General features: G+C 34.4%; 1 protein-coding gene across 2 annotated transcripts in view; it reads right to left on the bottom strand.

The window, feature by feature from the left end:
• Positions 1 to 1,538: 1,538 nt before the first annotated feature.
• The window catches only part of LOC150093657 (complex III assembly factor LYRM7), a 93,184-nt gene continuing 70,862 nt past the window's right edge, over positions 1,539 to 23,860 (bottom strand). For both annotated transcript variants that reach the window (XM_090412632.1, XM_090412631.1), the window contains exons 4-5: positions 17,357 to 17,438; positions 1,539 to 1,832 (exon numbers count right to left, since the gene is read on the bottom strand). In XM_090412632.1, the coding sequence (XP_090268758.1) occupies positions 1,747 to 1,832; positions 17,357 to 17,438 (168 nt within the window). In that variant the 3' untranslated portion in view covers positions 1,539 to 1,746. The remainder of the gene's footprint in view (positions 1,833 to 17,356; positions 17,439 to 23,860) is intronic.

Raw genomic sequence — 23,860 nt, 5'->3', positions numbered from 1 at the left:
TATTGCTTTTCTTGTCTCTGCAGTATAGTGACTATTGGGGAAGGCATGTTTTGTTTACAGCTGCAAGCGAGTTACTATTGCCTGACGTGAACATATTTAAGCTTTTTTTCATGTACGAAGCTTTTTCATTTCTTTTTTCGAAAAGTAATATCAGGGGTGCGGGTTATATTCGAATAAGTATGGTATTTCAACTATGGATAAGTACATTGGCACTTTCTTTAAATGGAAAAATAGCTCAGATGACAGTGATAATACAAAACAAGTTTGTAACGACCGTTTGTGTGGTTTTTCTGAAGAAAGAGGTCTGTAACGAATCCACAGAAACAGAGAATTCCCATCACTTGAAATGTGATAATAATACACTGAACGAAAGGAAAGATTTGCTGACTTGCTGGACACTCGACCAGTGGATTGCAAAGGTAAATACAATTGGTTATTTTGTAGGAACATTTTTCTGTTTTGTGACTTCCTTTATGGTAATTATGCACACATTATTGTATTATTATTTAACAGTTTACAATTTTGAATGTGTATATAAAGAAAATATGAATAGTTGCCTGATTATGAACACATGATGAAAGGGAAGGGGAGGTTTGGAGCTTTCCCGGATAGCATTCAAAGGTAAATACAATTGGTTATTTTGCACAGGCCCCAGAACTTATTCGTTTCGAATTTAACCTCTGCCTGACACAATTTAGTATTGTCTTAGCTCCAAAAAAAGTCACTGAACACAGTGAATTGTTGACCATAACTAAACAAGGAAAACTACATTCGATGCGAACCTCGTTGACCGAGCGGATAGTGAATCTGCTATTCAACAGGTTGTAGGTTTGAATCCCAGTGTCGTAGACGTTTGTGAAAGTCTGGGTAGTAAATGGATTTTGCATCCTTAAACTGTTATCATTCTGCTTATTGTCTTAGGAGGCTGGAAAAAGTTCCCTGTTAACTTAAATATGAAGAGCCATTCATTTTGGCGATGTAACATTTTTTAAATTAAGGGGATATTAAATCCCACATTATTTCAAAGCCGAATAAGAAACTCAAAGATAGGAAATCAAAGAGTTTCATGCCAAATATAGCAAACTATAAAAGTTTCGGCGGACTGTAGCGTAAGCTAAAGCACTTAATTCAACACTAGGGCAACTCGTTGCAAAGGTGGATAAATCTCTGATTACTGTTCTTAGTATTACCCATAATGTAAAACACATCTCCTAGGAGATGTTTGATGTTATACATTATGGTGGAAAGGTCACCATAATGTATGGTGACTTTTCATTAAATTTGTTTATTGCTTCCTTACACTCTCTCTTGGACCATGCATTCCACTTGCCTGCCAAGCAAAAACAAACATCCTGATTCCCTTGTTCACTTCATCCTTAAACAACTTCCAGGGATGGCATCTTGTTTTGCTTCTGTCTCCTATTCTATGAAAATTCAGTATTACTTTAATACAAACCCTCACTAACTTACATCTCAATCATATCATCCCTCCTTCCAGATAACATTCCCTCATATCACCTAACATCAGTATTAACAAAAACGTTTTTAACTTGCATCTATTTAAAAACCAAAAACAAGAAAAGTAAATGTTTACATTCTAAGCAAGCAAATCTAAAAACAATTTTAAGCAGGGAGCTGTAATATGGTCGACTTCTACTTCTCTTAGTGTATTCATTACTTCTCTAAAATTAGTAAACACTATTTGTAACAGTGCATTTTTTAGTTTAACATAATAAGATGGAAATATCATGATACAGAATTTGGATGACTTCCTTTTTTGGGAAAAGAAAGATCAGCATTGCTTTGAAGGACAGCATCTGTGAGCTGGAGTTCTGCAAGAAAAAAAATTATATGAGTATGTAATGACAAACAAATGAACATGAGCAATTTTTTTTTCTAATTAACAACATACAACAAAATTAAGATATACAATTTGCGATGTTTTGTTCCTTTCTGAAACTAAATACAAATGATAATATTAATATTGTATTATGCTTTAACTTTATTAAGATAATACTCAACTGACAATTTGCTGCTCTTTCAAACTAAAAGTATGGGTAATAATAATTAATTATACTCTCTAAAATTCACTGAAATAATAGCATATACCAGTTACATATACTTATGAAAACTTTTTTTTTAAATTGAACATGTTATGGTTGAGTATAATTCATCATGAAAATTATTGTTATCACTGCCTTGTTTAGATTAAATTAAAGATATCAATAAATTATATTCTTGTTTATCCATAGTTTGTATGTGAATTATCTTCACAACTAGGCTACTTGTATATAGAAGTTATGATTTTACATTAATTGCTTTTGTATTACATAATGGAAAACACACATCCTTTTGGATGTGTATAATGCTATGTATTATGGGAAGGACCACTATCCAGACAGGTTTCAACTTTTACTGAGGTCTTATCAGTTGGAGCCAGATCCAGAAGACTACCAAGGCCGAAGTAATGCAGAAGTAATTTTCCATAGGAAATACAGTATATGACTTTAGTATTGAAGACACATATTTCCCAGGAAATATGTATCTTCGGGTATTTTATATTGTCTCTAAACTTACTGTTCATGCTGTTTTTATCCTGTTCTTTTTGTAATCTTTGATATATATAAAGAGATAAGCAAAGATTTTATGTTGGAGTACCCTAGATTAAAAGTCTTTTGACCACAACTCTGTTTTTTCTTGTAGAGAGGCTTATATGCTAGTTAAACATGATAACTAATAATTAAGGAATTGACAGCATGCACTAGAAATATAAATTAAATAAACTTTAATATATACTTTCCGATATTTCGGCAAACGCCACGTTGCCATCTTCTTGGGAACGTAATACAAAGACAAGTGCACACAAGTACTACATAACAGCAAATGAGAACCGAAGCTAGGAAGCTAACGTTTTCCTAAAGTCCTGATGGTTCCCCCCCCCGGCTGGCTATATTGGTAGTTCTTGGCCTTTGGGCTGAAATTCTTTTGATAAATGTTTCCCAAATTTGGGGCAGTCTCATGCATCTAAATTTGTTGAGGTTTGGCATGTTCCTAAGGGCTGAGGCTGATTCCATGAATAGTCTTTCATATTTGAACTTGCTGTGGTGTATTACTGTGGCTTTCTTCCATCTTATTCTGTGGCAAGTATCCAGAGCGTGGTCTGCAAGCCCAGAGTGGCTGTACTGGTGAAATCGGATGTAATCCTTGTGTTCTGAGATTCTGATATTTGCTGTCCTGCCTGTATGGCCAAAGTTAGCTACCTATACTATATTTGGTATACTAAAGCATACCAAAATAATAGAAAACGTTGGCTTCCTAGCTTCGGTTCTCATTTGCTGTTATGTAGTACTTGTGTGCACTTGTCTTTGTATTAAGTTCCCAAGAAGATGGCAACGTGACGTTTGCCAAAATATCGGAAAGTATATATTAAAGTTTATTTAATTTATATTTCTAGTTTATGCTGTCAATTCCTTAATTATTAGTTAACTCTGTTTTTTAATTAAAAATTAAAATAAAAATTTCATGAAGTAATCATATATACTGCCTACCTTTGTACTTTTGGCAGTAATGATCTTTGAAATTTGAAGTGGAGATTGTGGATGGTAATGAGCAAGAACGATATTAATGATAAGTAAAATAATAAGATGGAACTCCATTGGATTTTGAAATTTAAAACTGAGGTATGAATAAAGGAGTTAAAAGCATAAAAATACTATGATACTATTAAAAGATGAAAATAAATCCAGTAAGCAATGATGTGATATTAGTAGTAAATACCCAATAAAACTTGTAAAATTTAAAAATGAAAAATTAAAAGATTAAAAACTAGATTGTGAAACTGATAAGAAAGGAATGTAAAGGCTTTGAAAGTAAAACAAATACATATAAAAATAATATGAAATCTATTTATGGGGTGAAGTAAAGCTGCCATTATGGATGACAGCTGTACTGACTTCCCTTACCATCAAGATGTTAATCCCTCTGATACTGTTGGTCCACAAATCTTTATTCACTATATTTTGACCATCCTACCATATCTGGTGGGATCCTCTATTTGCCACCTATGAGACATGCTCTAGAGGTTATAGGATTGGTCCTCTGGGAGTAGAAACAGATCATCTAAGAGAGAGAGAGAGAGAGAGAGAGAGGGAGGGAGGGAGGGGTTGGAGGGAGTCTGAGAAGGAATTATTTATTAAGTGAGAATTGCTCTCTTCTGAATACAGTTAGGAATTCTAGGTGTGTAAGTGCTCACCATATTCCCTTAGCTGGGTCTACTCATTTCTACTTTCTTTAAGTTAGATTCTCTCTCTATCTCTTCTATATGGCCTATCTTGGATAACTCATGTTTGTTTCTGACTTTGATGTTATTAGAGTATTTGAGGGCTAGAGTTTTTTCCATTTCCTCTCTTTAAATACTCCTCTTCTTCCAAGAAGAAAGATCATGCAGCTGTAGCAAAGACAATCTTTCTAGGGTAAGGAAAGTCTGAAATCAAGACTTTTCCTCTTTCCCAGGCTGAGGGTTTAGTGTAGCATGAGCAATCCCACCTTAGGAAACTCATGAAGCTACATTAACAAGGATAAAGCTGGAAAGTGCAATATAAATTGACTATGGTTATTGACTTCTTGTTTTGGAAAATGTACAAAGTTTATCAGGGAAATTGGAAATAATAGAAGAAATTAAGAAAAAGAATCTAGAAGTAGAAGTGCTCACCAAAATGAAAAAAGAAGCGGCTACATCTGTGGAGCAGAATAAACAAAGCGGAATGTCTCTTTCGATAAAGAATATATGGAGAAATAATGCCGCAAATTAGGATGCCATAAATGAAAGGTTGATTAAAGTAATATTACAGATCTGTGGAAAAACCACAATGATAGGGAATCAGGGGTGACTTCTTTGAAGACCAAAATGAAACTATAGACGGATGCTTTTCAAAAGAACTTTTAGTTATGGAAGATTTTAATGGCCAAGTTGGGAATAAATAGACAAATAAATGATGTTACTGGATTTGGAGAAACTAGAAAATGAAAATGTAAGAAGATTAACAGAATTATGTAAGGGACAACATTGTTCTGCTATGAACTAGACTGTCACAAAGACACATAATTTTACATAGGTGCACCCTACTAAAAAACAGCAGAGGTCAATAACAGACAGTATTTTAGCAACATATCTAATAATAACGATGCTCAAGTGCATAGGAGACAGAATATAATATTTGTGACCTTCTCTTAGTTACAAAAGTTGCTTTTCCTAGAAACAAAAATATAAGTGACAATCTCTAAACAGGGATAGAAGAGATTGTGAAATACTGTAAAGAAAATTCTGAAGAGGAGTACACTATAGTATCAGGCATACAGTAGGATATGAGAAAACAAGACAGGCATAGAAAACAATAAAATCATGCTCCAAACATTTGAGTCTAAAATGAATCATCACAGGACTGGAAGATATATTTTTCAAAAACACTTTACTAAAAAAAGACAGTACTTTACAGAATAATCAGAAATGCCATTTAGAAAGTCAAATTAGCCGATCTATTGCTGCATTAATACTATGATAACAAAAACATAATTCATAGGAGTGTCATTTCTGACAATGAGCAGGAGAGTGAGACGTGTGCGTGTGTGCATGGCAGCTGCATAGCCATGTAAGAAACCAGCCTAAGAGCAAACATTGTTCTTAGGTCACAAATGAATTGCAAATATATGATTTGTTGAAATGTGTAAATGTAATGAAGCAGTTATATGAAATTGTTCTCTTTAAAGATACTTTATGAAATCGTCCTAAAGTACTTTCATAGTTTATAGTGACTAGAGTATTTTGTAATTCAGTACCGAGAAAGTTATATAAAATTACCAAGAAGCTAAGCAACATGAAATTAAAATTGTAATAACTAGTTGCCAAAAACAGAATGAAACTTACACTTCATTTTTATTGCCAAAACCTAGGATTAAATATATTCGTGATAATAGAGGGATAGGGCTGGTTCGAGGTACAGGAGGAAAGTGTGTTTCCGAAACTGAGTACTCTGGATGTCAGTAAAGCTTTGGGACTGGATGGTATTTCACCACGAGTTTTGTTGAGAGAATGTGCTAGGGAACTGACAGTGCCTTTAACCTGGCTTTTCAATGAAAGTCTGGCTGCGGGAAAGATGACCAGGGAATGGAAGGAAGGTAAGATAGTGCCATTGCATAAGGGTGGTAACAGACTGGAAGTGTCTAATTATAGGCCAGTCTGTGTGCCTGATGGAGTGGTGAGAGCGAGAACAGTCAATGAGTTTAAGGAGTGGTATGATAGACTTTGTGTTTCTTAAGGGGAACCTCCCCTCGATGAATCTTGATAGACTTTATGTTCTTAGGAAGAACATCCCACGATGAGTCTTTTGACTCCATGGAGGCCTGAATAATAATAATAATAATAATAATTCTTATAAACAATTTTTTCTGCAATTAAATTTAAAAAAAAAATATATATATATATATATATATATAAAATAGAAAAAAGAAAAGTGGATAACAAGAATTACTTGATAAATGAATATTATTTGATACCAAACAGGCAATAATTGGAAATGATCTCTTCTCTTTTCTGCACTTTTAGTAGAAAAATTAATAATATTGAGACATCATTTCTAGATAAGTATAAGTAGCATGTTTATTGCTACTTATATTTATTTGCCATTTGCCCTATCTCACATAGGTGAGCATGATTCAGTTAATAAGAATATATAATGCATATAGAAAAATGAAATGACTGAAAAAAAAAAAAAAAAATGAAAGACAGATGCCTGAAGTGTACTTATGTTCGGAATGCAAACTATTAGCTTCTTAAAATAAAAAAGAACACTTACAAATACATACATACAAAGGAAACTGAGGTACCAAAAAAAAAACATGTACCTTTCATCTCTTCTTGCATTCAGTGAAATAGCAAACCAAAGTTTGACTTTGGACTGGAAATTTTTTTTCCACAGTGCACAAATAATACTTATTACTGTTACAGCGCAAACTTTGGTCTGCTAGGTTAATTAATAATATTGCGACAAATAATAATAACCTTACCAAACACAAGAAAAAGGAAGTGATACTTGATTTTTTTTTTTTTTTGTACCTATTTCTGTTGTATATGCATATTCATTTATTGTCATAAGCTTTCTATATGGGGTGCTTAAGGGTCAAAGCTGTATAACCGAGAGGAAACCTCCATATAGCCTTTAAAGGAATGTGGAGAACCGACCAGGGCTTCTGACCTAATGTCCAATCCTCACCTTCTCGTGGTGCACCCTGTTGGGTATCTACTTTGATACTGAACGAACGAGGATGGGCTGGCAATTTGAGATTTAGCCGACCAAATTGTATTCTTATTGGTTAAACCAAAATAAAAAATGATGGTACAACATGACAAAATTTCATGCCGGCTGGAGCGTAGCCCGGTTAAACAAGGCCCCTGTTGTTTTCGCTAGGGAACCAGGGCGAACAGCGAAAAGTCAGCTACTGGAACAAATCTGAAAACACACCCCAACTGAACATCACCAGAGTTAAAGATCGGTATCAATATAAGAAGCCTGAATGGAAAAGAAATGGAGCTAGTTGAGGAATTAGATAAGTACCAGATCGACATAATAGGGGTGACTGAAACAAAAACGACAAAAACTGGTGAGATCTTTCTGAGCAATAAGTACAAAATGTTATATTCAGGCAATGACAATCAAGGAAAAGAAGGAGTAGCCACAGTATTCAACACAAAATACGAGGCTAATCTTCTTGAATGGCAGTCAGTCTCAAGTAGAGTAATGTGGACAAATATGGGAATGGGGAACTGGACAATGGGACTTATTTGTGCCTATGGTCCCACAAAAGGCTCTATTAAGGTAGAAGTGGAGGAATTTTTTGAGGATTTAGAAAAAGCAACTGACACAATGAAAAAGGAACAGTTGGTACTTGTTCGGGATCTAAATAGCAGAGTAGGAAATGATTGCCAGACATACAAAAATATTTTGGGAAAATTTGGAGAAAAGAGCAAAGATAATGGCAAATATCTGTTGGATTTCTGCTCAGGACATGGACTGGTTATTACTAACACCATGTTCCAACATAAAAATGTGCACAAATTCACATGGAGAGAAGAGGTAAGGAATAAGAAAAGTCTCATTGACTATGTTATTGTTGATAGTGATGCTTTCTCCCTGGTGCAGGACACCAGAGTTTACAGGGGATTTGAAATTGGAAGTGATCAGTATTTAGTCTTGAGCAGGATAAAATTGAATTTCATAATGAAAAGAATAACATGTAAGAAAGTGTTAAAGCGAATAAAAGTTGAGCAGCTCTCAGATGTGAACTGTAGACTAAAATACACAAAGATTATTGAAGAAAAAACGAAAGAGTTTGAGAACAGGAATGAAACCTTGGAGATTCAGTGGCAAACTCTGAAGAAAACATTGATTGATTCTGCCAAAGAGGCATGTGGTGAGGTTGTCTGCAAGGATAAAAAAAATCAGAACTCCCTGGTGGACACAGGGAGTTCTGAGTTAAAGAGGCAGTGAAGGAAAAGAAGAAAGCATATCGAAAGTTCCTGGCAAATAAGTCAGCTTGTGCTCTTAGAGCATACAGAGACAAATGTAAGAAAACTAAACACTGTGGAAAACTAGCTACACAAAAGTCATGGGAGGACTTTGGCAAGAACATAGAAAATAAATATCAAGAAGGTGGTAAGATATTCTGGAGGTTGTTGAAGAAGCTTAGAAATAGAGAAAGAGTGCTGTAAAAGGAGTTAGAGATGATAAAGGTGACATGAAAACGGGAGAAAAAGATATCTTGATGTATGGAGTAATTACTTTGAAAAACTGCTAAATGAAACAAGCAGTGATGACAGCACAGTGGTAAAAAACACTGACCAGGCATGCAGTCAGGAATACATATCCATACTTGAAGTAGAAAAAGCCATCAAAGGCTTAAAATGTGGAAAGGCAGCAGGAGTGGATGATATTCGACCAGAAATGCTGAAGTATGGTGGTATAAAAGTCTTACAGTGGCTGCACTGCATAGTTCAGAAAGCCTGGACAGAGGGATGAATTCTCGATGATTGGAGTAGAGCTCTCATAGTCCCCATATATAAAAGGGGAAATAAAACTGAATGTGAGAATTACAATGGTTTTCCCTACTAAGTGTTCCTGGCAAGATACTTCAGAAATGATTGAGAAGAATTGTGGAAGAAAAGCTTGGTGAAGAACAAGCTGGATTCAGGCCAAATAGAGGCTGTCAGGATCAGATCTTCACTTTACGACAAATAGTCGAGCAGGCATGGGAATATAACAAAGATCTGTATTTAAGTTTTGTCGATTTGGAAAAGGCATATGACAAGGTGCCAAGAGAGAAGCTATTCAGTATGCTAAAGTTATATGGTGTCAATGGGGCATTATATCACAGCAATACTTAGTCTTTATTTGAGTTGTAAGTCAGCAGTTAGAATTGAAGGAAGTACAGGAAGATGGTTTAATATTAAATCTGGTGTTAGACAAGGATGTACATTATCCCCTCTGTTATTCATTATCTATATGGATCACATTATGAAGGAAAGTGGTATTAAACATGATATCAAAATTGGAGATGTTAATGTCAGCTCTTTGCTTTATGCGGATGATGTTATACTTCTAAATAAATCCGCTACAAGTCAGCAAGATTCTCTGACTAAATTGAATAACTGTTGTAATAGATATGGTATGAAGGTCAGCAATAAAAAGACAAAGACAATGAAAATAGGCAGAATCATTGAAATGTCAACTGTGTTGTGAATGGAGAACCTGTGGAACAAGTAAAACATTTCAGATACTTAGGCATGATTTTTAGTGAAGATGGTAAATTCAATATAGAAATAGACAACAGAATCAACAAAGCTGGTATGGTGGGAAGTCAATTGAATAAATTCATATGGAATAGGAGAGAAATTAGTCCGAACACAAATTAGCTGTATACAAGACAGTTTTCAAAACCAGTTTTAACTTATGGATCTGAGAGCTGGATCAGAAGTAAAACACTTGACCAAAGACTAGAGACCGCAGATATGAGAGTCCTGAGAAAGATTATAGGCATGAACAGATGGCATCAATGGCAATATCAGATTAAAAACAAGGATATTAGGAAAGAACTTGATATTGTCAGCATCCAGGAATGCATTAGCAGAGCGAATCTCAGGTGGTATGGTCACTTAAATAGAATGGGAGAGAAAAGATTAGCAAAACAAGTGTTCTCTGCCAGGTTGGCAGGAAAACGACCCAGAGGAAGACCAAGATATAGGTGGATTGATACGGTACAAAGTGCCTTAGACGATAGAAATATAAGATCTGATAATGTTGGAGTCTTGACAAGTAACAGACTGATTTAGAGAAAAATTGTAGATAGGAAGTTAGTAATGATGTAATTTTTTCATGTAGTACTATCATATCCTGTACACTTCTTGAGGGTAAATGGCAGGAAATTGATGATGATGATGATGATGAGCTTTCTATATTAATTTTGAAAGCTGATTGCAAGGTGTTTTTCTTTCATTTCAATCATTTTGTTTTTCTTCCAATGAAATTCATAATGCGACCAAGAGCACTAGTATTGTAATGGCAAAATTCACATATCTGATACAAATGATGCCACTTTGGCACATGCTAATATATCACAGAAAAGCATCGTCTTAGGGCCTTTAGTATATAAAAAAACACTATCCAAAGATAATGTTTCTCAAGCTACTTAGATAGCAAAGTTAGTTCACTGTATTCACATTTTTGAGGATAAAGCCAGAGTACCTAGAGTTAAATCAAACCTCAAATACCAACATCTGAGCCATAATACTGGCATACAAAACTTGGACAACAACCAAAACATGTAATAATTTTCCTAAATTCTCAATCTTGAAAAAGATGGCTTGTACTTCCTCATCTTAATGAGGTTTACCTTGTTTTCCATCTCATCCTGTTATTTCTTGTACATATACAATAAAAAAAAAATTATATGTTCAGTGGTGCTAATTACATAATATCAACAAATGTCTTATCAAATCACTATTTTTCTTAAATATCCATATGAACTATGCATTACAATAACTATCATTACAAATTTATCCAAGATAATAACTAATAATATCCATAACATATTCCTTACTAGTTAATTATCAGTTAATGTCACCTAACTGATATTCAAAACACAGTAAACCATAACAATTATTATCAAAAATAATACCAACTACAAAATCATTCTGGAAGAAAATTATACTGCAGTAAACATACATTACAGGATGCTACAGTAGATGTACACTATACTGAACACTACTATAATGAAATCTCTCTCTCTCAATTCTACCTGCTACCTCAATGTTGAGAGAGTGAAGGGGTGGAGTGGCGATGTGTGCCGGTAGCATAAACTACCAGAAGGGCCACCCTAACATCAACATGCCTGGCTAAAGCATGAGGCATCAACAAGTAAGGCTAGAAACCCACTTGTATGATGTAAAAATTAAATGCTCATAGATACAAGCAGGATTGTCCACACAGCCTTGACCAGGAAAGTACAAGAGAAAAGACACTGAAACAAACCACATTAAGGAATTGGGAATTGGAAGTTCATTCCTTAAATCAAAAATAAGAAGAATTAATTAAGAAATTGGATAAGCAAAACAAAAATGTATAGCTTGCATATAAGGGGGGGGGGAAGAAAGGTAAAGGAATATATAAATTAAATGACTATCACATTTTTTTTTTTTAAAGTTGAGTAGAGAAACAAAGAGCCAAAGAAGATGTGAGAATAGTAATACATGAGGATTTTCAAAATGAAATAAACGAATGGGAATACATATCTGAAAGAATACTGAGAATAAAAACAAAACTGCAAAATAAAACTAAATATAATCAGTGCCTATAGCTCTGAATAAGGAAAACCGAAAGCAGAAATTGAAGAATTCTATGAAACATCCAAAAAATCTGTAAAAAAATATCATCAGTTGAATTAATAATACTGGCAGGAGACTTATATGCAAGGACTGGAAACGGTGTATCGAAATTCAAATAGAAAAAGATTGCTTCAGTTTTGTACAGATAACAAATTTAGAATAATAATGCCTTCTTTAATCACAAGAGTCAACACAAAATAGCATGAAGAGGACAGATGTCTGCTATAGATTATATGATAACAAACAGAACAGTAAAACCAGATGAAATATTAGATATAAGAGTTCTTTCTAACATCTGCAGACACTAGAAGTGATCATGGACTATGATGGGAAAATTTATATTCCAACAAAATATAAATTTCAAAAAATAAAAGGAACAAAGAAATACAAGGAAATAAATATAGTGTTGAATTATTACAAGAAGACAGTATACACTAAAATAGACTAAAAGAGCAATTTTAAAAAAAAATGTTATCAGTAATGAAGAAGATATATGTGGCAAACCACTAGGTGGTGTGAGTTAAACATTGGTCATCATGTGGGCTGCATCAAGATAAGTAAATTTTATATTTAAATGTGCCGATATTGTCTAAATTGTAGACTAAGTGTTACTGTGAGATATTTGAGTATGAATGCAGTGTTTGAATAAATTTCTTAGGCGATGTTATCATAAATTCATTGTTTTTGTTAGCACACTGATACAACATGGCAGTGAAAGACAAATCACTGGCACAGAAGACAAAGTAAATTGTATGGATTTCTCAAAAATGGTACGCTACTATGAATGTAGTATGTATGTGTGGGATGATGTTGAGAATATTTATGTGAGAGGCTGAATAAGAGAAAAGAAAAACGGTGGGTATTTATGTAGGAAATACGATATTCTAATGGACAATGAGGCTTGCTTAAATATGAGTAGGGAACATGGTGTCATAATAACTGACACAGCAGCTGAAGATTGTGCAAATGTTTAGAGAGTGTGGAAGTGATAGCGAGGAAGAAAGGTCAATTGACAATAAAGCGAGTGATAATGATGTTGAAAAACAGAGTGAAATTAATGATAAGGTACCAAGCACAGTTGACAGTGAACAAGTGTGTGAATGGGGATAAAACAGTGAGAGTGGATGACAGTGAAAAAAATGACACAAGATTTGAAAGCCGAGTTGATGAAAAGGATGCAGAGTGAAATGAAGAGAATTGTAAATATGTATGGAAAAGAGAAGAAGATGAAAACAAATGATGTTGATATGGAAAAAGTAATGAAAGACCTGTAAGTGGCATTATATGGTGATTCGTTTATTAGAGGTGTGGTAAGTGAGAAGATGCACAAGGTTTGTTTTCTGGGAGGTAAAATGAATAGTGATTGAGGCATTGGATATGAGAAGTAAGTGAGCAAGGAGTTGGTAGTGGTAAAGGACAAATGACTTGACTGGGAACAATGAGAATGTAAAATTGGATATCAGGAGGTTGTTGAGAAGGGTAAAATATAATAGTGTGATAGGAAAGGTAGTCAGTGCATTGCCCAGGTATGACAGTGATGAGATGAGGTGGAGAGCAAGAATTACCAACGATGTGTTAGTGGAAATGTGTGAAGAGAAAGAAGGTGCAGTTTATTAATGCATGGAATGAGTTTGAAGGAACAACTGAACTGTATGAAAGACAGCATTTGAATGGTTTTGGTGTGAGTCATTTGGAGAGACTGCTGCTGGAAGGGAGAGTAATGAGTGCAGGGAATGAATCTGAGCAAGGAAGAAGAGACTGAAGGTGATTATGAATCAAGAAGTGGGTAGCAGAAGTGTAGAGAGTGAGAGAACAAGTGTGCAAAACCAACAGGGGAATGGGGAGACTCAGGGTGGACAGCATGAAAAAGGTTGATGCTCCAAGAGGATGTGAATGTGTGTGTAGACAAAAATGGAAGGGGATGACCTGGGATGTAGGGAAAACAGTTGGATTTGAAGAAGGTTCTGGGATAAGTAAGGAAAAAAAGAAATGGCTTAAGGAAAGTATGGAGAAGTTACATCTAATAAGAGGTATCAGTGAAACTTGTTATAGATCCAGGAATGAGCTGTTATGTTTGTATACAAACGTTAGAAGTATCAGAAACAAGGAAAATGACATAGCTGGATGAGGATGACATCCTGACAGGAAAAGGGTATGATGTATTTTATGAAGATAGAAAGGATAAAAAGGGAGGTGAAGTGCTATTGATGATAGAAAAAGAGTTATGTCCGTACAAGGTAGAGATATGAAGGGGAAATAGTGGTAGTAATTTTGAGGGAATATGGTGTGAGATAGAGATGAACAGAATGAAATTCTTTGTTGGATGTTGCTATAAGCCTGGTAATGTGGAGGGTAGTGACCTTAGGAAATGTATAAGCAAATTAGCCAAGCAAACAGGAAAAGGGTGATCATTATGGGTGATTTTAATTGTGACAATATACATTGGGATAAGGAGATAGAAATCGACAACAGATAATTGTCTCTCAAGAAAATGAGTTTCATGAGAGACAATTATCTCAGGCAGTATGTATCAGAGGGCACAAGAGGATTGAGGGTCTTGGATTTGATCATCTCATCACAGAATATTATTATAAATGAGGTATCAAATCTCCCTCCAGTTGGTGAGAGTGATCATGAAGTGATTACCTGAGTGGCTGCCGTAGAACTACAAGGCTGGTGATTATGAGAAGCTGAGGAGACAGCTTGCGATTGTAGCATGGAATGAACAGTTGGGTGGTTTCAAGAACTATCTAGTAGAAGCAATGTCTAAATGTATTCCAAAGGTCAGAAGATTAAATAAGGCGGGGATGAAATGGATGAATGAAGAGATAAAGCATGTGATACAGACAGTGGTGCACTAAGGATTTAATCTTGGGGAAGAGGGGGGGGAGTTGAGTAAGTAGATGATTTGAGAATACACACTACACATTGCATACAACCTATGACTGAGCATCTGCAGTGATTACCAATACATAACACCCATGATCTCCTCTGGCCTGGCTCGGACAAACGAAGTAGCGCTCGGTCCACCCGAGCACTACTTCGTTCGCCTTGCATTCACAGCGGCCGTGATTCCCGAGAGCTATAGGGTATTCCCACCTTAGGTGACTGCTAATTCATAAGTAGTATAGAAATAGAAGACACGATACAACATAAATAAAAAAATGAATTTTAATTAGGAAAAGATTTTTGGAAAATTTTCCAAAAATTTTCCAAAAATCCTCCATCATATTATCCCTGTTCCTCCTGGAATGGAGGAACAGGGATAATATGATGGAGATGTACAAGATGACAAGGAGTTGTTACAGGATTAATGGATTAGGATAACATCCTCCTTATTCAGCTTCCAGGAACCATGATGGAAGCTGAATAAGGAGGGTGTGAGCAAGGGAGTGAGAAGCAGGTTTTTATGCATGGAGAGTTGTGAATAATTGCAATGAATTGCCTGAGAGCATGGAGTCTGCAGAGAATTTGAATCCCATGTGTATGAATGTGAAACAAGAATAGAAACCGGAAAAGCACAACAGATAAATGTGAAATGGAAACATTAAGAAAAATAGTTAACAAAACAAAATTTGATAGCATAAAAAAATAAAGATTTATGAAGAATGTCAATTATAACACATAAATGCATGGATAAAAAAAGAGAAGACTGAAATGGAAACAACATGTCAATAGGATGGACCTAAGAAGAATAGTTAAACTAACAAGAGCCTGGAAACCAAATACAAAACCAGTTGGTAGACAAAGCAGTGGACAGACTGCCAGCATCGAAGTATTGGAGATGCAACAAGCTGAAGCTTAAAACAAGAAAAAGAAGACCATAATGAAGTGATGCAATGCACTATAACAAACTATGAAAAAGATCTGGCCTAAGTCCCAAAGAATGCTATTTTAAGCTTGCTATAAAAAACAGTAAAGCACTAAAGCTTCATGATAGCAAGAAATTTTCTCATAAATGCTATCACAATCTGCATAAAAAAATAAAGCTGTTGGGAGTGATCCAATACGAAGTACTGCATTTCGTATTAAAACTAGAAGATAAAAGAGAAAGCAGTAGTCAGTACACAATAATAATAGGAAACAGAACAAAGATTAACAGGAACTGTACATAAAGAAAACAAAACACATGAAATGAAAAAGCATAAATGAAAATAATAATGGAAGATTATATAAGAAAGAAGAGAATTAGAAGAGTATAAAGTCATAAAACAAAACCCCAAATTCGTCATCATCAAATTCCTGACATACTCTCAAGGGGTGTACAGGATATGATAGTACTACATAAAAATTTACATCATTACTAACTTCCTATCTACAATTTTCCTCCAAATCAATCTGTTACCTGTCAAGACTCCAACGTTATCAGATCTTATATTTCTATCTTCTAAGGAACTTTTTACCATATCAATCCACCTATATCTTGGTCTTCCTCTGTGTCTTTTTCCTGCCAACATGGTGGAGAACACTTGTTTTGCTAATCTTTTCTCTCCCATTCTGTTTAAGTGACCATACCACCTGAGATTAGCTCTGCTAATGCATTCCTGAATGCTGACAATGTCAAGTTCTTTCCTAATATTCTCGTTTTTAATATGATATTGGCATTGATGCCATCTGTTCATGCCCCTAATCTTTCTCAGGACTCTCATATCTACAGTCTCTAGTCTTCTGACATGTCAAGTGTTTTACTTCTAACCTAGTTCTCAGATCCATAACTTAAAATTGGTTTGAACACTGTTTTGTATATCGCTAGTTTGGTATTTTGGCTAATTTCTCTCTTATTCTATATAAATTTATTCAACTGGCTACCTACCATACCAGCTTATTCTGTTTTCTATTTCTAGATTAACCTTGCCATCTTCACTAAAAACTGTGCCTAAACAGCTGAAATATTTTACCTGTTCTATAGGCTCTCTATTCAAAATGCAATTAACGTGTTCAATGTTTCTGCCTATTTTCATAATTTTGATTTTTTTATTACTGATTTTCATGCCAAATTTGTTACAGCTGTTATTCAATTTAATTAGAGAATCCTGGAGATATTTGCACTAGATGGAGTGTACAATATCATTTGTACAATGCAAAGAGATAAGTTTGACATCTCCAATTTTAATATCAGGAGACTAATGCCACTTTCTTTTATATTGCAATCCAGAGGGATGATGAATAAGAGTGGAAATAATGTGCATCCTTCTCTTACCTCTGATTTTACATCAAACCATCTTCCTGTATTTGCTTCAATTCTGACTGCTGGCTTACACTTAAATCTAGACCATGTATTTCTCTGTATAATGTTCCGTTTATCCCATATAATTATAATGTTTTGAAAAGCTTTTTGGCCATAACCAAAAAGCAAAATAAACTATTTCTATAAAGCATTCCAAACTAAAATATTTCAACAGTAAATTTATTATATATTCTTACCATAATTCCCTTTTTCATTTTGCTTTGCTTGAATAACTTGAGTTCTTAAAATCATTTCTTCATTCCAACCATTTTTCAATAACTGAAAAAAAAAAAAAAAAAAAAAAAAAACAATAATAATAATAATAAAATAAAAACTTGAACTTTATCAAGTTTTTATTTTATTAAATATTTTTTTAAATAACATCCAAAAATGTGATCTATATTATTATTTGTGCATGTGTAGATGTGAAGTGCCTACTAGAATACCATGCAAAGAATGCATAAAATCACCATATAATACTACTACTCTCATTAAGTATGCAAAGATGTCATATATTATTTCAGATCTCCAGTATAGTCTTTGTTATCATGAAAGATAACATTCAAGCATGCTATTTCTTTATTAATGTCGATTTCATTCTCCTCTATTTTCACGGCCACATGTTCGACATTAAAAACATCGTTTTCCATCCTACCATCAGTACTGTCCACTCCACTAACATTTACTGCATTCTCATCACCTAATAGGCACTCACTTTTGAAACATTTAATACACACTCTCTCTCTCTCCCTCCTGTTTCAATTTTCTTCCACATAACCTTTAATTTTCTCAATGAATACATTTCACACAAACTGCACTGCACAAAATCTCACAAATTCAAATCACCTGACAACATGGTCTTAGCTGCCATTGTTCTACCATACATTGGTACCATACCGAATATTGTAATTTAAAAAAAAAAAAATAATAATAATAATAACAAAAATACAAGATTTACTTATAATGTAATAACTCCTTTAATCACCCACTCATTTAAAACAAAAACTGCATTATGGGATACTAAGGCAAATGATGTGAAGTCATACCACCTTGACCACGAGTTGCCTCAGTTCTGAAAATACGTCAGGCACAAACTATGTTTGCTTACTTGAATAAAGGATTAAACCGAGTACAGTAAAACCCCTTTTTTTACACTTTCCAGGGGACTGGTGGAAAAAAGTGTAAATAGCAGGAAATGTAAAAAACATTAAAAAAAGGCTAAAAGATGACTTACTATTAGTATGTGACTCTACATACTAGATTACAAAATTTAATAACTGAAAATAAATGAATTTACATTTACTTACATTTATCTATTTAAAAAAAAATCTTTAATTGTTGATTGTTTTTGCTTTTTTCTGCGCTCTTATAAGTTCCACCTGCTACACAGTGTATAAGGCATTAAATGCCCCACGTCTCCTGATGCACTTGCAATGTACCGCCTCAAAACAGAGATAGCTTCCATTGCTTCTTTACTAGTAGGGATGGTAGGTTCTTGCTCACAGTCTTCTTCAACCTTCTTCCTCAAGGTGGTTGGAAAGGATGTCATCTGCACTTGGTACCACTGATGTGATAACATCAACATAGTCTTGAAATGAGGAAGACTCATCCATCATATACCAATTGTTGGGCTCTGACATACCTTCTTCCTCCTGTAGTTGTTCCTCCTCTTCCACAAACGTAACTCCTGCCTTCCGGAATCAGTTGGATATGGTTTCAGGAGGAACTTGCAACCATGCTTTGGCCACATAATACATCACATCAAGGATTGATATGGTCATTTGTTTTGGGTCTATACCATTATCATGCATAAACACAGCTTTTTCAACAAGAATTTTTCTATATTTCCATTTAAATGCATGGATGATGCTAAGATCTAATGGCTGAAACTCACTTGTACAATTAGGGGGAAAGAACACTAATCTAATGTTTCTGAGCTGTAGAGCTTCAGGGTGTGCAGGACATTTGTCTAGCAGTAGTAGTATTTTGCAGTGATTTGCCCCCAGTTTAGCGTCAAGAGCATGCATGGTGGATGTGAAGATGCTGCTGTAATCCATGCTGTGCTGTTGGCATCATACTTAGTAGGCAGATTTTTCATGTTCTTAAAACACCTTGACTTTTTAAATTTCCCAATTACCAGTGGAAGTAATTTTTCTGATCCATCAGCATTGACCATGAACAAAACAGTTACCCTCTGCTTGCTATAAAAGAGTCCAGTTTTATAGCAATGTTATAAAAGAGCCCAGTTTCATCAACATTGAAAATATTTTTCAGTTCATAGTCCTAAATAATAGTCTTTAGTTCTGTTTCCACTGGTTTACAGTTTCCCCTGCAACACTATTACTTTCTCCACACACTCGATTATGCACAATATTGTGACGAGTCTTCAAATGATCAATCCATCCATTTGACGCAGTAAAACCATTAATCACCACATTCGCAGCAAATTCAAGGGCTTTTGCTCGGAGCTTTCGCAAACCACTCCGCAACAAGTTTATTCAATTCATCGTATGTCGATATCCGGATATATTTTCGTTTTTTTGACATTGTGCCAGATTGCTTTGCATTGAATTCAATGCTTGACCTGTTTTTTACTGTCGTGTTCAAAGTGGACACGGAGAGTCCAAGATCTTTTGCTAATTGCACATGTGTTCCGGCATGCCAATCTACACGTCGCAGAATTGTCATCTTTTTCTTCTACCGAAATACATTTTCTGTCTTTTTTTCTCCATGTTACAAACATGGATCATCCACCACCACAACTTGAAAGCAACTATCACATGCTAAATTACGTAGCAGAAATTATGCAATATACCACATGCTTCTGAATCGAGACTGCAAGCTAATGAAACAATATTTCACAAACTGTGGTTTATTCACTGATATCTAATATTCACGAGGAACAACTGTTACTTGGTAGAAGTGTGAATGTATTTCACAATTTGTGCATTATCCTTGTTCATGATTTCAATACAGCACTGAGAATGTGAAATCACCTCACAACATGTTACGGGTGCCACGAGCTACTGAGTTTAAAATGACTGATATGAAAACTTTGCAGTATCAATTCGTACTGTGATTGAAAAATCATGGTATCGCTCATCACTGCTGCAAGCGTGCAAGTCACCATGATGGCAGAAATGAAACTACAGCTGAAAGCAACACCATCTGGGAACAGAAATGCGTAGAAATCGATTTAAATGAAAGGAAATCACACAAAACGATTCGAAAATGAGTGGCAACACTGATTTTCGAATCATCAGAAAAAAAAACCAAATCACGCGAAATAATGTCCACATCAAGTTGTTAATGGTGGGAAAACAATATAGTATAAGAATAGACTTTAAGACCGGACCAATGGAAAATGACGTAAATGGCAGGAAAATGTCAATTGCGGGAATGTAAAAACGGGGTTTTACTATATATAATTTCTTGGTATCTTTAATTTATAGCATAACCAAGTGAAAAAACTTCCAACAACTTTTCTCTAATCCAGAGTAATTTAATAATAAGGTGTGACACCTTTTGGCAATTCGTATATGAAAATATAACTTCTGCATTTCTTCAACCTTCGTATCACTTCTGGATCTGGCTCCTACTGAAGAGACCTCAAAGGTCAAAACAGGTCTGGGCAGTGACCCTTCCCATAATGCATTATATTGCAAGGAGATGTGCTTTGCATTATGGGATACATTAAGGCAAGTGATGTGAAGTCATACCACCTTTACCATGAGTTGCCTCAGTCCTGAAAATACTTCAGGTGCAAACTTTGTTTGCTTACACTTGGATGAAGGATTAAACCAAGTATATAATTTCTTGGTATCTTTAATTTATATTAAAAATTACAATCAGTTAACCTAATATTTTCAACTAAAATAAAAAAGTTACTTAACCTTCAGGAGCAATAAATCCACTCTACACACACACACACACACACACACAATACACCACCTAATGGCCCAATATCTTAATAGGGTGACTATTAAATAGTTTTACTATATTACCAAATCACTTTCTCTGCACCAGTTACCAAATCATCTTCTCCATTAAGCAAGATTACTGTTTGATAATCATTTCTTCTCTTACTAGTCAAGTAATAAAAGAACTCTGATTTTCTATAAATTAAAGATATCAAGAAATTATATTCTTGGTATCTTTAATTTGTAGTATAACAAAGTGAAAAAACTTTCAACATCTGTGATTTTCTTTAGTGTTCAAAGTTGGTTTTCTCTCATTTCTATTTATTTCTCCTTACTATACCTTAATATCTTACTAGCTTGAACTTCACACTCCTCATATAACTGTTCTTTACTTCCCTTTTTTCTCACCTCTGTCATAATCTCTTTTCATGATCTATAATTCCCATTTGATTTCTCCAGTCATCCAATGCACAGCAAAGCCATTTATCCTTCTCACTTAGATATAAAATTTATCACTACCATTATCAAATATTTTTTAAACTCCCAATGCACTAATGACATATTTTCTATCCAGTTTTTCTATCCATAGTAAAGCTTCTAAGTCTCTCACTTATATATGATTCTCCAGCATCATGTTGTTTAACAAAATTGACAATGTAGACTAGATAATAACTAAAAATATTTATTTATTACTTCCTGTTTGCCAAAGTTAAATTGGCAACTTCAGGGATTAATGCACAGATATTAAACACATGCACAGTAACAAAAATGAAACAGAAGAGATACAGGATGGCCTAAAATCCTATAATTACACCACCTACTGGCTTTGGTTAAAAGTCGATAGGTGGTGTAATTACCCTTATCATCCTTACAAACCAAACACATCCAATTTCACCCATACTCCTGTTTCTCTTTGACACTGAAACTATGGTCTTATTTCTCAAGCCAAACACTCCTCTGATACTGTCTTATCTCAAATGGAATCTACATATATCACCTTCCTCATTCTCCCATTCTCTCTCTCTCTCTCTCTCTTTTCTCATCCAAACTCTGAAAACTTCTTCACATTCTTCCACTTTTTTCCATTGCTCTTCCTCTCTTTCACATTCCTCTCACTTTCAAAGCATTCTTTATACTTTACAATAAACCTATGCATTCAGGATTGTTATTTTTCTGATGGCCAAATGTAGGATTAACAATTTCATCGATGAGTTCTCTATTCCATATAACCAGATAACCTAGATTTCTAGATGCTGGATGTTTTATAACTTACTGCATTTCTTCTAAGGTTTACATTTTTCCCAAAAATGAATCAATCCATGAAAATATAAGCAGGTATTCTAAATTTCTACATTGATATAAACTGGAAACTTAACTCAATACAATTGAGTACAAGCCACATTAAGATCATTTCTTGAAATGAAACAGACTAGATATATGACAGAATTTTAGAGAGAACTTGTTAATATTATTGTATTGATTATAGAAATTCTCATATTTAAAGATGATTGAAAATTTAAAGTGCATATCATTGGAATTATAATCAAATAAATATTATTATAAAATACTTTTAATATACTACTACAGGTGTAAAAATTATTCCAAATAATCATAAAAAGATGCATTTCACAATAGCTTTTTTTTTTTAAGTGAACCCACAACCAACAGACTGTAGGTTCAAATCTCATTGTAGGTATAGATGTTTGTCAATGTAAAACATTGCAGGCAGGAGATGAATTTCGCTGCCCTGTGTGAGAACACTACCTGCTTGAAACTTCTATAAGGAAAATTTGTGGCAGAGTAGTTCATTAAGAGATCAAACAAGAGAAGTGAGAGAGTGTAGATCTGCAGAAAGTGTGATTGTATTAATGGACTGTGACAATTTCAATGAAAGTCATGAACAGGAAGCGAAAAATACGAAATGACAGGCAATAATGGGTATAAGACTGATAACAATAGTGAGCACACGAATATGAATATGGAGAATGTGATAGTGAATATGGAATTGATTAAAAAAGGAAAAGTGAATCTGGAAGCAGAAGTAAGCCTGACTGATGGAGATAGCAGAAACAATTGCTGGAATGCAAGAACTGAAAAATTAAATATTGTATATGTCGATGAATAGGACAAGGCCTAAATTTTAGGCTATTTTAAGGTTTTAAGCTTATGTCGGTTGTATAAGACAATTCCCAATTTTTTCTTTCTTGTATTAATGCAATGTTAGGTATTGTTGTTATATCCATTATTTTTATATCCAATAACAGATTGGATACCGCGTTATTTTTTTGCATAGCATAGATTTAGTATTTACACGAATTACCCTAATTAAAAGTGATTATCCCTAATTTTAATTATTAATTTTGCATTTTTTTTTTTTAATTTTAGGATTATTAAAATTGTTATTTAAAATCATGGAACCAGCAACAAAACAAAGAAAGTATGAAGCTCGATTTAAAATAAGGGTAATTGAAATGGCAAAGCAAACTAATAACTGTGCTGCTGCAAGAAAGTTTGACATAACCGATAAGATGGTATGAGAATGGAGGAAGAAAGGAGATATTTAAAAAAAATTGCCAAAGAAAAAATGTGCGATGAGAATGGGGATCACCCGATGGCCGCAACTGAAAAATCACGTTGCAGAATGGGTATTCAAACAAAGGCAGAATGGTTATCTTGTTACAAGAAATATGATTAGAGCATATGCACTAAAATGGTCAAGATTGAATCCGGATGAAAGTATAGAATTTCAAGCTACTTCAGGATGTTGTAATCATTTTATGA

This window comes from Typopeltis vanoorti, chromosome 23, assembly GCF_054136105.1.
Source record: "Typopeltis vanoorti isolate ZY-2024b chromosome 23, IOZ_Tvanoo_1.0, whole genome shotgun sequence".
Taxonomy (NCBI): domain Eukaryota; kingdom Metazoa; phylum Arthropoda; class Arachnida; order Uropygi; family Thelyphonidae; genus Typopeltis; species Typopeltis vanoorti.
This window is presented reverse-complemented; position numbering and strand designations above follow the sequence as displayed.